The following is a 17836-nucleotide window of genomic DNA, read 5'->3' as shown; positions in this document are numbered from 1 at the left end:
TCCCCAAACTTAGTTGTTTAAGTCTGGAGTTTAGATGCCTAAGTCCCATTGTGGATCTGGGCCAAAGCTCTTGTAGAATTCCAGTGGAAACTCACCAGCTGTACAGCCTTGTGTTTTAGAGGGGCTTCATAATTTCAGCCATTTCTTATTCTGTAATGTTATGACTAAGGCAGAGCCAGGAACCAAATAAAGACATCCCATGTTCTGAGACCCAGCCTACAGGACCATGCTAGAGGGGAGTGTTATCTTTACAGAAAAAAACATTTGTATGCTCCAAAGCGAGGGGAACAGAACACCCAATTTCAGCCACATCAGAGAGAAATCTCTGCTAACACTGTAGAGCTAATATTCAAAAGGAAAATAATGAAGAAATCATTTCTCAATATAGAAGCCTTCAACCCAATGTGTAAAAACCAAATTAAGTTGAATTAAGGTGTCACTTTGGCATTTATCTCCCATATTTCAGAGAAACAGCCTGCAACACGCTTCAGGTATGTTGTTTATCAATAGCTACCCTACTGACTAGAGACACTTCATGATTTTAGTTTATCAGTTGATTTGATTTTCTGTAATCTACTGTAATTTATCAAACTTCTTTTTCCAATTTCTTTTGGGTTAATAATGTGTTAGCTGCAAATCATCATTTCAAGGCCACCAGAACTTTTCGGGAATGAAATCAACAGAGAACAAATTGCGCTAGTTTACGTGTTACTATTCAGCAAGCTGAGAAACAGTTTCTTTTTCCTGTCTGAGATGGTATAGTGTAATAGTTTAATTCATGCCATACAGTATATTGATAAGTCATGAGGACAAGTTTGTAATATTTCACCCAGTGTATATGTATCGCCTATATGTACAACATTCTAAATCACATATTATATAACATGTGCATTATTTTCCCAACAATACTACAGGTAATATAGCAAGTGAATGTTTTAGGTAATAATGGAAAATTGGTACATTTGCATCCAAGGAAATCTAGGGTACATTTACACTGCAAAAAAACAAACAAAAAACCACGGCAGCGAGTCTCAGAGCCCAGGTCAACTGACTTGGGCTTGCAGGGCTCAGAATAGCAGTGTAGATGTTTCCACTTGGGCTGAAGCCCAGGTTTTGAGATCCTGCCCTCTCACTGGGTCTCAGAGCCCAGTCAGTTGACTCAGGCTCGCTGCCATGGGATTTCTTCTGCAGAGTATTTGTACCCCTAAAGTAGAACTGTTATTTTAAGAACCTTTGTAATTTTTGGCTGTTCAGCCTCTCGCAAAGCACTGACAGGTGGCACATGCAGTTCATGCTGGTGGTTATTTATGTTGCGGTAATGGTAAACTCCAAAGGCCGAAATCAGAAGCAGAGCCTCATTGAGCTCAGCCTGGTGTAAACAAGACTGTCCCTACTGCAAGGAGTTTACAATCTAATTTAAGAAGCAACACAACAAATGTGACAAATTGCACAAAGGAAGGAAAAACTAAGGGTGAGGGAACAGAATGGGAACATGCTAACATGAAGAACTCAAACATTCCCAACTAGTTTTAAAAAATGTTATATGTATTTCAGTTTGTGCAAATAATAAATAAATAAAAACTAAATAAATAAATACCAGCAATCTTCAATCGCTTGGCCCTCAACCTAGCGGTTATCAGTTACATTTATAAATCCGATATTAACCTCTAGCTACACCAATGCAAAGGTGCCATGAGGAGATGGTACACAAGACCCACTACAACAAACCTCTAAGAACTTACTCGTATTATCAATGTGTTTCCTTGTAGAATTACAATCATTCCCTTTACTGAAACACACTTAATTGCAACAATGACCCACCTACCTTAAATAATGGTGGCGGAAACCATCTCTGCTCCAACTGTGTAATCGTACCTTCCATAACTTTTATTTAATAGTTTGTGATAATGATTTGATTCAGATAATCAGATGAAACCCATTATTTTGTAACCAATATTCTCCTGCTCCTCATATTATTCAATTGTTTAAAAAACAACATATGGCACCATGAATCAAACAGTAAAATTTTCTCTGAGAACACTGTGAACCAACCTAAGAAATCTAAGTCTGTACTTCCTGAACTTGGAAAGCAGCAGTGTATGCAAATTGTGGAATTTGCATTATGAAGCAGAAAAACCACAATGTTTATTCCATATTTTTATATTACATATTTGATGTGCAAATGGACCAGATATGCTCTTAGGATAACAGTCTTCAAGTTATGATATAGATGCATGTGAAAACAAAAATACAACCTCGAAAGAAATAGTAAAGACCCATGTATATTTGATGAATATTTGCAAAGGTCATTTTTATTGGTTGAAACAGTTCATATTTCTAAAAATCAAATAGACTTGAACGAAGCAGAATAAGGCACTACAGATAGAAAATTAACTAGAGATCTAAAGTCAACTCCAGATCCATCCCAAAGCAGGTCAAGAATCCAGGTGTCAGAATAAACCCCTTTCTTATAGGATGTGGCACCTTTAATAGACAAAAAATGGGAACTGAGATAACCGTGTAATTCAGTCCTGTCCCTGGGTTGCAGTGGTCGAAATGGCAGTATTTTCCCCCCAAAATGGAAAAAGATGTAACAAATGGCTTGAAGAAAAGAAGGTGCCCATCTTTTTAGTTGCTAAATTAGCTTACAACTTGTGTCATACATGGGATGTAGTATCTATTACATAATACTTTATTAAAAGATTAAAAAGTAGATTGTTACTTTTAACAAAAATACAAAGAACTCGTGAATGACATGTATGAGACAACAATCTATGTACTTATATGCTGCCATCACCGTACCATTAATCTGTGGGTCCGAGTTCAGATACTTGGGATGTGACCAAATAAATATTCCTAGTACAAGACTTATTTTGATCTTAGCTTTTCATTTCCTTGCTTTTAAGTGCTTGGGTTTGTTAAAATGATGTGATAAGCAAGTACAATGTTGTCACTATTTTTAAAAAAAGTTAAGGAAGTTCCATTTTTTGGCTTTGGATAGAATATAATCTGAATTGTAAACATTCTAGTCCAACAAATCACATCTTGCAAGCTTTCAATGTATTATTGAACTTTTTATAAAGATCACAATGTCCTTTGAGATGGTTTTAAAAACAAGCATAAGACATTTTATTGTTAACATTACACTGTGTTTGTTGATTTGTTATTGTGTGCAAATGCTGTAGTCAATGAAGAACATTTCCATATTTTCCAAGACATCCTGAGAGGATCACAGACTACATACCTTGTTAAATGAGTATGGGCTGCAAGGGGAGCAATTAAGCCTTAAAACTAATTAGGAAACCATAATTTTCAAATGTAGATCCTGGAAACTCTGACCATCCAATCTACTGATGCAGTGTCCTGGAGCTCATTTGTGATATCTTTCTGGCCCTCAGCCAGAGAGGGACAGGGGGAAGGGAGAACACACCATACCAAACCAATCAGTTATACAGAAATTATCCTCCAATTCCACCCATGCATTCTGAATCAAGAACCCATGGTTATTTCTTTAAATATCAGCTTCAGTTCTGGTTCAACTGCTGACTTCCTGGAGCATGGCAGGAGTCAAAAGTGTCTTGAAATATGTCAGGTGTTGTACAGCTATTTTTCTCCTCATCCCATATAAAAATGCAAAAGCCCTCACTACACAGAAGGCAACTTCTTCCATTTAATATTGATATTTTCTTTCGTTGTGATTGAGCTGATAATCAAATCAGCTGGAACTATGTAAATACACATTTTTTCCACCACTAAAAAAAAAAGCCCTTAAATAATCAACACACAGATTAACTGATGTATGCAATAACAATTTTGAAAAAGGTCAGCATTTACATCTGGGTTGACAACTTCTGTGCCAAATTCTAGCATAAGGCAATTTAACAGTACATGACAGATCTGAAATCCTAAAATCGGAATTCTTATAATGGAAACCTTGACAGAACGTTAAGACAGGAGGTTTCATCAACACTGAAATGTCTGTCATTATATCAGTTGAAGTGTCATGTCATGTCACTTTTAAAAATCAATTTGCCTTTAATAAAAACACTCTGAAACGAGCTGGCATATCAAGTGAAAGGAAGTGCAGAGTCAAATAAAGTAAAAATCTTAAATGAACCGAACTGTACCATGGAATCTCTTTGGATAGTAATTCCATGCTCTAATAATAAGAATATAGCAGTAGAGATATACTATTGATCACCTGACCAGGATGGTGATGGTGACTGTGAAATGCACAAGAGATTAGAGAGGCTATAAAAAACTCAATGATAATGGGGGATTTTAGCTATCCTCATCTTGACTGGGTACATGTCACCTGAGGACAGGATGCAGAGACAAAGTTTCTTGATACCTTAAATAACTGCTTCTTGGAGCAGCTCATTCTGGAACCCAAGAGGAGAGGCAATTCTTGATTTAGTCCTATGTGCAGCACAGGATCTGGTCCAAGAGGTGAATATAGCTGAACCGCTTGATAATAGTGATCATAACATAATGAAATTTAACATCCCTGTGATGGGGGAGACACAAAAGCAACACACTACAGTAGCATTTAATTTCAGAGAAGGGAACTACACAGAAGTAATGTACATTGGAAAACATAATCCCAACTATACATATAAAATGATGGGGTCTAAATTAGCTATTACCACTCAAGAAAGATCTTGGAGTCCTTGTGGATAGTTCTCTGAAAACATCCACTCAATGTGCAGCGGCCGTCAAAAAAGCAAACAGAATGTTGGGAATCATCAAAAAAGGGATCGATAATAAGACAAAAATATCATATTGCCTCTATATAAATCCATGGTACACCCAACATCTTGAATACTGCGTGCAGATCTGGTCGTCTCATCTCAAAAAAGACATATTGGGATTGGAAAAGGTTCAGAAAAGGGCAACAAAAATGATTCGGGGTGTGGAACGGCTGCCGTATGAGGAGAGATTAATAAGACTGGGACTTTTCAGCTTGGAAAAGAGATGACTAAGGAGGAGGTCTTTAAAATCATGACGGGTGTGGAGAAAGTAAATAAAGACGTGTTATTTACTCCTTCTCATAACACAAGAGCTAGGGGTCACCAAATGAAATTAATAGGCAGCAGATTTAAAATAAACAAAAGTATTTCTTCACACAACGCACAGTCAACCTGTGGAATGCTTTGCCAGAGGATATTGTGAAGGCCAAGACTATAACAGGGTTCAAAAAAGAACAAGATAAGTTCATGGAGGATATGTCCATCGATGGCTATTACCCAGGATGGGCAGAGATGCAAAACCATGCTCTGAAGTGTCCCTAACCTCTGTTTGCCAGAAGCTGAGAGTGGGCGACAGGGGATGGATCACTCAGTGATCACCTGTTCTGTTCATTCCCTCTGAAGCACCTGGCATTGGCCACTACTGCAAGACAGGATACTGCGCTAGATGGACCATTGGTCTGACCCTGTATGGCCATTCTTATGTTCTTAAGTATCCAACTTACAGATGTTAATAACTCCAGGAGTCTTTTGTTTGAACAAAGTTAATTTTTCCAATCCTAGGCCTTGCATTGTCAAATTTCTTCTACTTTTCATTGTTTTTAGAACACGGAAAAGTGACTCCCAATATTTTCCTTTTCCATTTGGCAAACATCTGAATTTAGCTGAGTCTCTTTATTTCAGATCCAGTATTTCTCTTTTGGATGCACACTAGAAACACAGATAACGTCAGTAGGAAGTGAACAATTCTGGCAATATTGATACTTTGTTAGCTGCTTGCCTCAGACTCACTGATGGAGCTCATATATTGGTTTTGGTGTCTCACACCAGAATAGTGTCTTTGGATACAGAATTTTAAAAGTAAATAGAGGTGTAATAAATACTTTTAAAAATTCAAATGTGAAGGATATACACTGCCAGATAATTTTAAGGAAGGTCAAAGTTTAGAATGAGACTGATGCATTCAACTACCATGCAGTCATAAGAACATGTCAATATAATAGTAACACTGAGATTTTATGACTAATACATTTAAGGGTGGTTCTTATTTGCCTTTTGGCATTTGAGCCTTTCGCGTTCGTGTTCACGTTTTTAAGCTTTCCACTGCAACCATGAGGGAGAGATTTTTTATTTATTTATTAGTATTTTTTAATGAAAGCTGAGATTCTCATGAAACGGTATGACTGGAATGGATCCTTCAGAGAAATACCAGATATCCTGAGACCTGTGATTCAAATCGTCTGAGTTAGCAAACACTGCCTCTGGAGAAAACAGCAACTGTTAGTGCCAGGGCAGAGGGCTGTGGCTGTTTTTCACATGTGCAATACACTGTGGGATTGGCTTTATATACAGAGACTGGGGAAGCAGCACAATTAGCTGATCCTGAGAAAAAGCAACGGTTAAGGGATTCTGCCCATACATCAGAAGAATGGCATCTGCTTTTTGCCTCCAGCAATGTAAATGTCCAAATATACACAGATTACATTTGGGATGCAAAAATGTTATTATGCAAAATTAAAAATAAGCCAGCTTTCCCCTGCATTGCTATAAACTAAGAGCACACAATTTATATGAAGGGATTTAGATAAGGCATATTTCTAATGAAAAGGGGAAAAAATTATAATTGGATGATGTGGTATTATGGTATCATTCTTAACAGTTATGCAAAGCTGCACAAAGATAAAACAGCTGTCAGATAAACTTCATGATTAGTGCTGAAAAGCCCTTGCATTTTGCTTTAAATTCTACTGCTATTACAAGATGCAAAACAATCTGATGCCACAAACCATAACCCTACAAAACTTTGTGAATAAAAGAAAAATAGTCTGTCTTTCTCAAATCCTTTATTCATGAAGCAAAGCAACATGAATTCCACTTCTATTTAACCTTCAGCTCAGATAGATTTTCACAAATAAAATTGGTAAAACAAGTGGATTTTAACAAAAAATGGCCAGTCAAAGTGTTTCTCTTGAATCCTGACCAGATTAGAAGGATTAAGTGGGCAACAGCTTGAACTTTCAACTCTGCAAACCTGTGCAAATCCAACTTCTGGTATTAACCGAAATGAGTTTAGTAGCAAAGGCTGCCTTTGCTCAATTCCTAGTGAACATATTCCACTACTTCTAATTCCTCAATATTAATCACTGTAAGATGAAAAGTATGCAACTGGTATGAATCTTCCACTGGAAGTGCATTACTTCTTGCTAGTACAAGGAGTGATCCCACCAGGACAGGTTATGGATTACTGTCCAATCCTGACAAAAAGTTAATGATCGAAGTCAAAGAGACTACTCATGTGAATGAAGTTACCCACAAACTTCTGCCTTTGCAGGATCAGTCACTATATGAGGTGTTGAGTTAAGAATGATTCCTACACATTGTAAGCTTTCCAACAATGTTTCAGAGATGTTTGTAGATAAAGTTTATTGAACAGGAGGAAAAAAGTTCCCAAAGCAAAATAAAACAAACAAAAATGCTTCAAAGTTTTGTTGCTAGCACCTTCTGATAGTTAGGGGTAATGTATTCTTAAGAATAAGTTGAGGGCTTTTGTGTGTCTAGACCATTGCAAGTCTTAACAGATTTCTTCTAGTTACTTGTATTAGAGGAAACTCTACAAAACACATTGTATTCATAAGCAACCTAGAAGAAAAAGAACTAGACAACTCACCTAAAAGTAAGAAACCTTGCAAATTAAACAAACCTCATTATTTGTTATTTGTATTTCGTTAACACCTAGGAGCTCTAATCATGGACCCAGACCGCCACACCGTGTTAGGTGCAGTATCAACACAGAATAAAAAGAGAATCCATTAGATCATTGTCTGTTATGCTTTAAAATAATTTACGGAAGGACAAGATGTCTGAGGGGACTAGCAACAGGATATAGAGCTTTTCACTTAGTGATGTGAATCCAGACCAGGTCAGTAGTAACCAAAAATAATTACCTGATGTCTGTTTAGAAACCTGTTCTATAAGATCAGTGTACAGGGCTATCAGTCCAGTTACCAGTGTCCACACCGTGAAAAAGCACCACCAAAATTAGCATTAACTGATAATGCTCAGAGCAGTCTTGCCAGACAAGTGAGAATGGGCACTGGCACTGAAATGCACTCCAACCCCGCAAGACAATCCCATCAGGTGCCTTGAACTACACTCCAACCCTGAAAGACGGGTTCGCCAGGTCAGATTTCAGCCCCGTTGGCAGAGCAGTGTGAGGAAGATTGCATGCTACTGCTCATGTTGAACTTTTTCTGTGGAGAGGAAACTTAAGTCTCCAAGTTTGTCAATCCAGCACCGTTGACAGGGACTAAATTGCCACATAGAAGCAGAAGTGTGTTTTGTTGGATTTCTTTAAAGAAAAGGAGTTACTTTACACAATTCAACTTGTTTTTTTTCATTGAGCAAGTTTTAAATTTTCTCAAAAATGAAAGATGACAAGCACTGGATAGCAACAGGCAAAGCAAAGTCTCATCTAAATGGGCTAACCTCATCCCTGTTGTCAACAGAGTTACACCAGGGATTAATTTGGCCCAAAATTCAGATAGGAGCTTGCTTAGAGTCTTGTTCATTGAAGTATATTTTTCATTAGAACAGATCAGTTTTATGTGGCAAGCAAAAATATTACATAAAAGAGAAAGACATCAATTTTATGGTTAATAATGGATCAAGACTTTTTCTATATGGTGTATATTGCCTGCTCCTTTTCTTGGGACAATAGCATGCTCCTGAAGCAAGGTCTTGGCTAGCTAATTATTTTCATTTCTGAGACAAACCTGTTAATTAGAGAAGGATAATTTTTTAGTCATTTCCAAACAAAACCATCTAACTAACTAGTCTCAGCAACAAGCATGCAATGACAAGGAGATATAGTCCAGGGCTGACTGGACTTACATTTGAAGTTCAGCTACAACAAAGTTCCTTATCTACACTACAAAAATTAAACCCTGTAATTCATCATGGTTACAGCTCCACCACATGACATACCATATATAGGGCTCAGATATTTTTACCACATCCTCTGACCCTGCTCAGAGCAGGTCTAGCTGACACAGAAGTAAACATGTCAATATAATTGTACCGGTGGTAGCAATAGCAGGAAATTTTAAGAAAAAGTGTCTACGGTAGAAAAGGTCCTAAGAAATAAGCGTCATTTCTTTTTCAAACGTTATCTTGCTCTCGTGCAGAGGAACTTGCAAGTCAAATGCCTCTGCCTCAGATATTAAAATATTTAAATTAATGTTTTAAGGCTGGAAATCTCTCTTTCATATAGTCTCTAAGTAAATAGGTCTATATAATATATGCTTTGTTTATCTTGCTTAATTCATATATTTCTTTCTAATGTAAATTTCAATTCCTTTGGGTTTCCACGTGAAGAACTGAATACTTGCTTTACAAAACACGGAAGTCAAATAGGTGGGCTAGATTTTCTATGATTATTAGAAGATTTTTTTTTAACATTTCTTCCAAAGTGTATTATTATTTATGTAGCTCTACTTTTTATCATTTCATTTTTCTTTTCTTCTCTTTTTGTCTTTTTAAGTTAATGATGATAAAATGAAGTTAGCACTTTTGTTTTTGAGGGATGAATTTTAGCCCTTCTGTCTTTCACAAGTGTAACTTTATGAAGCAGTTCTTCGGGATTTTCCTGCAGTTCTTCTAGGTTTGAGGAATAAACTGCATATGTATCAACTATATTTTTATATAGTCAGTTTTATAACATGTTAAACAGTTGGTTCAAATTTCAGAGTTTCATCTTCCTCTGATTAAATATGGACTAAAACATTTGCAAGACATCGCCATCTACTGACTATGAAGGGAATGCAATCCAGAAATCTACCAGCCATACACGTCACTAGGTACTTCTCAAACCAACAGGAATGAAGGGTGTTCTCCCATGCCTCTGACAGGCCTCCGCAAACCTGAGTAAACCCCTATCAAAGATGCTCTACAACTGAACCCAGCCAGTTTGTTGTAGTTTCACTTCTCCTACAGCCTATGGCACTCACTGTACATTATCCTCCTGCTCAAAATGGTCCAGCCAATCAGGAAACAGAAACAATTCCATGCGACTATGGTGACCAATCATACCACAGGTAACAAACAGCAAATAGACTGAAGAGTGTGCAAGTATCCACCCCAATTATCCAACAGATAGTTATAGACAACAAATACATCCTCAGAAATCAGCACTGGTTTGAAAATGTTTTGCAAACAGAAAAAAATATTATGAGCCCAGTGAATAATATTGGCAACAAATAATTCAGCTAACTTTAGAACTAATATACAAATTAATACAACATTATGCACAGGATATGAAATATTAATCCATGGAAAAGGATGAGGTCCAACAAGAACACGACATAACATTCACTTATTGTTGAAATGAATGAAAAAAACTGTAGCAATACAGTGTTGCACTGTTAAATAACTCATCTATCAAGCATTTGATTGTATAGAATGCTAAAAAGCTGAAGAGCATGGCAACATTTCCAGTTTGAGCCCATGTACTCTTTAAAGGAGAGTTTCTTTTTAATATGACTCTCTGATATGTCCCATTACCTAACGTTTCAGGAGCTGTTCTTGTGTCTAGTGAAAAGGCCTAAATGTGAATGGGAGGGATTATTCTATTGATTAAGGAATGTCATCATACTGTTAAGAAAAATATGATCCTTTTTAAATATTTCAGTTGTTTTAAATACCATTCTTGTTGAGCGGCCAAGAACGATCAAAATCCCAGCCCAAAGAAATTAAGTTTAAATGACTTATCTCTCACACAAACTTCTGACCAAACAAGGTCCTAATCCCAGTTGCACCGACTGACCAAAATGTCTGACTTTAAACTGAGTATGAAAACAGGGGCCAATATTTTTTTTAAAAATGAACCCTTAAGTAAGGCTCCTGAATAAAAGTTTGCCTGATTTTTCATAACTGCTGAGCATCCTCAGCTTCTGCTGATTTCAGGTGGAGTTGAGAGTGGCTCACCATTTTTGGAAAAAACTTAGGCCAAACTTCTTGAAGATCTCATCGTTATGCACCCACTTTTGAAACTTATGGCCTAGACTTCCATTTCAGTTTGTCATTTACAGGCAAAAGAAATTAATATTCTCACCTGCCGGGCTTCTTTGTTTCTCTGGCTCTATTCTGCCAGCAATGTACTTATGCTGCAATAGGGAAAGAATATATCTGTGGCTTAAAAATAAATAAATAAATCTGAATTATTTTGTTGTCAGCCAATAATCTGGAAGCTATATCCTTTGACATGGTGTTTTAGTTTTTTCTTAATGTATTGTGGTATTTTTTTTTCATGGGGATGGGCCATCTTGTCCATTTCACATGTTATTGGATTCAAAGTAAAAGGTTCCAGAAATGAACATTTACCACAATAATCAACTACAGCAGCTGAGTTTATCATTCCCAAATGCATTTTAACAAAGTTGCCAAGTCAAGAACTGGCTATGGCCATGGTATTTTTCATTATTTTTAAAATATATGTTCCATTTCTCATTTATAATCACAAGTTTGGAAGCTTGACACTGAAATCTATTTCCCCTACAGCATGTTTCCCCTTCACTACATCTGTGGTACTGTCTGGTCGTAAAAAGATTTGTAACTACTGGATTGAACGAACTGAATAGTTCACACACACACACACACACACAAAGCATGGGGTTCGTGTTTTAAAAGAAAAGTTCACGAAACTAAAACCTCGCTCCTGCAAACCACCTCTGCATACCATTAACTTTATCCATGGGAGTAGTGCCAGTGATCACACGAGTGAAGTGAAGCGAAGCCTGTGCAAAAGCATTTTTAGGAACCAGGTCTATGGCAGATTCCTCAGATAGGAACAAACAATAGGCCAGCGCAGTTTATCTTAGCATGGAAGCTTCACTTAAGATCATCTAGTTCCTGCCTAGTTCCAAGTTCCTGCCTAACACAGGCCACAGAACTACACCCAGCGATGCTTGGATCAAGTCTATAACTTCTGCCCCTTTCAGAGAGACATCCCATCCTGATTTACAGACTTCAGATAACAGAGAATCCACCATATCCCTTGGTAAGCTCTTCTAGCAGTCAACGGCCCTCACATAAAATTTTGGTCTAGCTTCAGCTTCCACCCATTGTATCTTTTTGTGCCTTTGACTGCTAGGTATAAGAGCCTTCTAGTATCAGAAATCGTCTCCCCATGAAGGTACTTTATAGACTTCTATTCTGGGAGGTTGACAACATTAACCCCTGGGCCCCAGCTCTTCCCTCCACCTTTGGGGAGTCTTGAATCCTCCATGGTGCTAGGAGGGAGCCATGCCTGGAATCGTAACAGGACTGGAATTGTACCACCTGCAGGGGCTGGCGCAATAGAGAGGAAGGCTTCTTGGGACCTCCTTCCTTGCACACCTACAGAAGATCAATCCAGCCTGGGAACTTGGCAAGTTTTTCCAATATTTAGAGTAATGTGTTAGATTGTGAATTAGTTGCCCGAAGGCAAGACATTTGAAAACAGACTGGACAAAGTACTAACAAATACTGTAGGTAGCAATACTGCATTGGCAGCAAATGGACCAAATAACCCAAAGGATTTAAGTTTTACGATTGTACAAACCAAACCCGCTGAAAGAGTTCCCATCCTTTGAGTTGCCCCTCTCTCCTCCCTCAGCTACTCCTCTCACTTACCACACTGTCTATTGGACATGGAAAATTCTCTCTCACACACACACAGGTTGAACTGCACTCAACTGAGGCTGAAGCCAAATTCCATTCAAAATGACTCTCACTCACATACATAATATTACACACACACACACGAAAATGTGAATGAGAAATTTTTTTAAATGTAGTTGCCTCTAAATTTCCCTGGGAAAGGTTATTACTACCATGGAAATTTAGAGGCAACTACAATTTAAAAAAAAAATGTAAAAGGGACATGGTGTTTATTGACTGTGAGAGGAGCAAGAGATCTTCCCCTACAGACAAAAATGAAGTTAAAGCACTACGAATTTTAAGAGCCCTCAGTGTCTAGCTGCTGTGCAAAACAAAGTCAGCACAAGGAATGAAAAAAAAAAGCTTCATATAGTATGGCTTACTTAAATTAAGCATAAACCTGAGACAACTAAAGGGGAATGCTGTAAATATGGCAGAATACAACTCACGGAATATACAGAACTGTTTTAATATTGTTCACAAAACCATATGCAAACAAGAAAATGGAGGGTAAGCTTTCCATAAGTTATATAAGCTCTCTGAACAATATAATTATAAGCAGAGCTGGTGGTGATGCCTATCTAAGGTTGTCTAACACTTTACATTATAAACCCCACTTTCAATCATTTATAACCTGCCAAACTTTAATTCTTCAGACTGGAGTCTTCCATTATCACTGTCTCAAGGTGATTTTCTTTTTTTTTTTTTTTTTTTTTACGTTTCAACAAATGGCTTGGACATTTTCCTAATACGGATAGGGGAAAAATAAGTATTTTTGCCAGTGTTAAAAAATGTTTCCAATTATTTCTTTGAAGGGCTCTAGCACTTCCATATCTTTAAAAAGAAACTCAAAATTTGAGTGATAATCCTGAGGTCAGCACCACACCTTTTCCTGTTTAAAGAATGTTAATATTGCTAAATCAACAATTCCAAAGTTAGGAAGTGTCAGAATTAGGGGTGCCTATCCAATCTTAATTCAGCCCGCCCGTGCGTATGAATTGATATTGCCTTTAATCACATGACCATGCACTATTTGTTCCAATTTGTTCTACAGGATTCCAGCCTCAGTGTATGGGATGGACAGCAAATGAGTCAGAGGGCAATGAGGAGACAAAAAATGTTCTCCTGTTGTTATGGCACTGGCCTGGGACCCAGGATAGCTGAACTCTACCTCTGGCTTTGCCACAGACTCTGTGTGATGTTAGGGGAGGCTATTATAACGCACACAAACAAGAGGGCCCAATTAAGGCTGCATAAAGAAAAACTTTATTATGGCCATTCCTAGCATTAGAGTGCTTGATTCTGCAATCTTTGGGAGGGTTAATGGAGTTTTCGCCTATATAAAATAAAATAAAATAAAATAGACCACAAGCTGAGAGAAACCTGATTTTAAAAAACAGATCATACTTTAAATTTCCAAAATTGTTTAAACGGAGGAGAAAAGCACTTTTTACACCTCATTCTTGAAAATCCAAGTTTCATTTTGAAAACAGTTCACACAGAATACAGCTAGAGTATGTTGTGCTTTTATACCTCCCTTGAACAATGAACTGTGAAAAGCAGTTAGTACAAATATGCTGAAATTGCTCATCATTTTAAAACACTAACCTAGAAATCTGAATGAACACATTTCCAGCAATACCTTCCAGTGCTTTCCTGCTAAACAGACCTGCTATAACTAAGCATGTTTCATCAATAATAAATTATGAATGTACTCAACGGGGTTTGTAAAATAGATGTCAATGCTGAGCCATTCAATAAAAATGAACCTTCCATAAACAGCAGATTTACTCAACAAGCTAAAAAGCCATAAATTGCTGGTTGATCAATCAATCATGCATTCACAGTGAAGGCTGCCATAAATAGTGTTGCAGCCTGGAAATACTTTTTTAGTGTTATTATTTCTGTCATATTTGTATTACTGGTTTTATTTTATCAGTTTCTGTGCTTTGCAGAAAAAAACATGCTTCATCACCTCTACTAAAAAACCACCCATGTGAAAATTAAATCTCTTTTGACATGGCTGATCTAAGCAGTTGCATAATGTGAGTATATATAGAAATTACATCCCATTGTTTAGATAAGAGCTCAGAAGTAACATATTAAAAAAAAATCCAATGAAACCGTAGAGTGCTTTTATATATGATATCTAGAAGGAAGTAAATCAGCTTACTGTATGCACATGGTTAACATTACTCTTATGCTATTTACATAACAAGCAAAAAAAGATTTAAAAATGAGACTGGAAAATGGGCGTAAAATGGTGATTTGTCCATTTGTGATACTTTGCCAGTTAAACTAACTAAGAGCTGAAATCTGTGCAATCACTTGGCACCTGCCCAATGGAAATCAGAGGGTGCCCCCTCCAATGAGCCCTGAAATTAGTGTATATAAAATGGAGTTACCATGCACTCAGGGGATTTGACTGAACCCAACACAAGAAGCTGCAGAATCCTAAGTGTAAATAATGCCATGACCAACCACATGAAAAGGAGTCTCTCCCGTCCCTGGGTTGAGAGGATAAGAAGTGGTGGTGAGATTTCATCTCAAAAGGTTGTATTTCCTCTTCTGTTCTTTGATATAAATAACTATAGGTTATCTTGCGGAGTCTACACTCTCTGTTGAGACTGCAAGTAACCATATTTTAGATTTTTACTCCTTTATAAATCCAAGCAAATTGATCTGAGAGAGACTGAAAAGAACAGTTTTAAGCAATTTCTTTTAACATTCTCAACTTGTCCCTCTTGGATTAATCTAGTCAAAGAGAAATAACCACACTCTTCACAGTGCCTTTAAGACAAGTGCACCATTGGAAGTCTGATAAATGTGTTAGGTACTAAAAAATTTAGAATTGTTAATCATAAATAAATGTAATAAGAAATCCTGGTAATTTGCATTGTTGTTTGATAGAATTACTGACCCTCAACTCTAGTCTGTGATAATTGCTTGCAGGACTGTATTCTGTGCATAATAATACACAACACTGATTACATGTATATTTGAGTGGGGAAACGTTGATTATCTATATTAATGTGGTTCTGGGAGAATAAATAAATTGTGGTTGGTTAAGAATAAGCAAGTGTCCTGATTTGAGACATATTGTTCAAGTTAAAAGCTGAACATAAGAACAGCCATACTGAGTCATACCAATGGTCCAGGATCCGACAGTGGCCGGAGCCAGATACTTCAGAGTGAATGAACAAAACAGGGCACTTTATCAGATGATCCATTCCCTTTCATCCAAGTAGGGTGTACTTCCACCTGGTCGAGAGAATAACAGAAGGTTGGTGACAGTTTAAAGCCGTCGGTCAAGCTGCCCACTGGATGACCTCTGTGGGCTGGAGCATGTGCGAAAGGGACTAGGAGTTGGTAACAATGTTGTAGTGATGGAAGGCTACACTGGATAATGGTTGGTGAGAGACCTTGTCAAAGGCTTTCTGAAAATCTAAATACACATTATCTACTCTTCAAATTATTTTTTGGCCTGCCTAATTACACTTTTACACTTGACTTGCTAGAGTTTATGCTCCTTTCTATTTTCCTCAGTAGGATTTGACTTGACCGGAAAAAAACCAGCATTAAACTAATACACTAATGCTCCCTGGACTCAATAAAAGAGGTTATCCTATTGGAAATCTAATGTATTGGCAAATTTAGTTTGTTAGATTTCAGCTTTAAAATCTAACTGGCGCCATAGCAAATTCATAAACTGACCACCTTTCAAGCTTAAAGGGGTGAAGCACTCTGCACCAGCCAGCAGAGCTAGGCCAGTATGCATGTGTGGGGAAATGCACTCTGCACCCTCTAAAAGGGATGGAGAAGCAGCCACTTTTCTGGGTGATTCCCATAGGACCCCCTGTGATTGACTCGGGGCACAATGCCTCTACGAGCTGCAGCTGGTGTTTTGCAATTTTGAACCCTTCCCTACCAGCGCACTGTAATTTAAAAATATAATCCAGCCATAACTGTTTTACGCTACTTTCCTTAATTTTAACTAGGGCTGTCAATTAATCGCAGTTAACTCACATGATTAACTCAAAAAACTTAATGGGGACTAAAAAAATTAATCACTTGAAAGCCCTAATTTTAACTCTTCGTTACTGTAAAATGGATGTTCCGGGTCATGCTCATACCTTAACTAGTATTGCTCAGTTTTTAAAAGTGAATGGAAAATAATTTGAAGATGTATAATGATAGGTAGATAATTATACATTTCTGCCACTAGCTGACATTTTTCTCTGTAACATAGAATTGTAATTTCATATTGTTTTTATAAATCTGCAGGCAATTAATCTGTTGCTGATTAGAAAAGTGATACCAGCACTGTTACTCTAGAGCCTGAAAAATAATAAAATGTTCACCAAGGTAATAAAAAGCAGATGATATACAACCACAAGGCATAATGGTCTATAACTCCTGTTTAATTATACTGTAACTTACCCTGAGGTATTTAATATGGATCACCCCAATACTATTTGCTCCTCCTTCAATTCTGAAATTCAAAGCCTGCTAGATCACAAAGTAAAAAGATTTTGTTCATGAGCATCATTACCAAATCTGAACAGAAAAGTTTTATCTAATAAGCAGACATGCAGAACAATAGATTATGCACTGACTACTAGTCTGCCCATTGCGCCTTTATAAAAAAAAAAATAACCCACTGTCTATTAGCCTACTAGTTCTCCCCACCCTACACAAATTAATGACGCACCAAAAACACCCCACAAAACACCAGTCTCCATTTTGTCTCGGAGACAAAATACAAGATTACTTTGCAACCGTGCCATCCCTTTCACAAAGTATTACACCTGAAAGTTGCAGTTAACAGTCCTCTACCCCATAAAAAAGCCAATGACACAACCATGGCTCAGTATACTGCAAAGTGCCTGATTCTGTGCCATTGAATTCAGGGGGAGCTGACTTCAACAGGTACAGAATCATGCCCGAAAAACCACTAGGAACAAGCATTAAGTTATTTCAGTCACCAAGGAGTCAAATCATGAGAACTGAAGAAAAAGTCACATTTTCACCTATCCTAACAACAGAGAGAGACTGCCAAACAGATTCGTCTCAATACTGAGCACTGCAGTATTGCCAACCTCAAGTTCAACATCATGAGACTGGCTTAAAAATCATGAGATTTTTTTAAAATTGACTCTTTATTTGCCTTCTAG

General features: G+C 37.3%; 1 protein-coding gene across 2 annotated transcripts in view; it reads right to left on the bottom strand.

Annotated features, from left to right (window-relative positions):
- DTD1 (D-aminoacyl-tRNA deacylase 1) overlaps nt 1–17836 on the bottom strand; it is an 85397-nt gene that overhangs the window by 11944 nt on the left and 55617 nt on the right. The window contains exon 5 of one of the 2 annotated variants that reach the window (XM_038396552.2): nt 15810–15923. The exons of the other annotated variant lie outside the window; for it this stretch is intronic. Within the exon in view, the coding sequence (XP_038252480.1) occupies nt 15849–15923 (75 nt within the window). The 3' untranslated portion in view covers nt 15810–15848. Of the gene's footprint in view, nt 1–15809; nt 15924–17836 lie in introns of those variants that run through there. 2 annotated transcript variants of the gene reach the window in all.

This window comes from Dermochelys coriacea, chromosome 3 (genome assembly GCF_009764565.3).
Source record: "Dermochelys coriacea isolate rDerCor1 chromosome 3, rDerCor1.pri.v4, whole genome shotgun sequence".
Taxonomy (NCBI): Eukaryota; Metazoa; Chordata; order Testudines; family Dermochelyidae; genus Dermochelys; species Dermochelys coriacea.
Note: the sequence above shows the minus strand (reverse complement) of the source record. Positions and strands in the feature narration are given on the sequence as shown.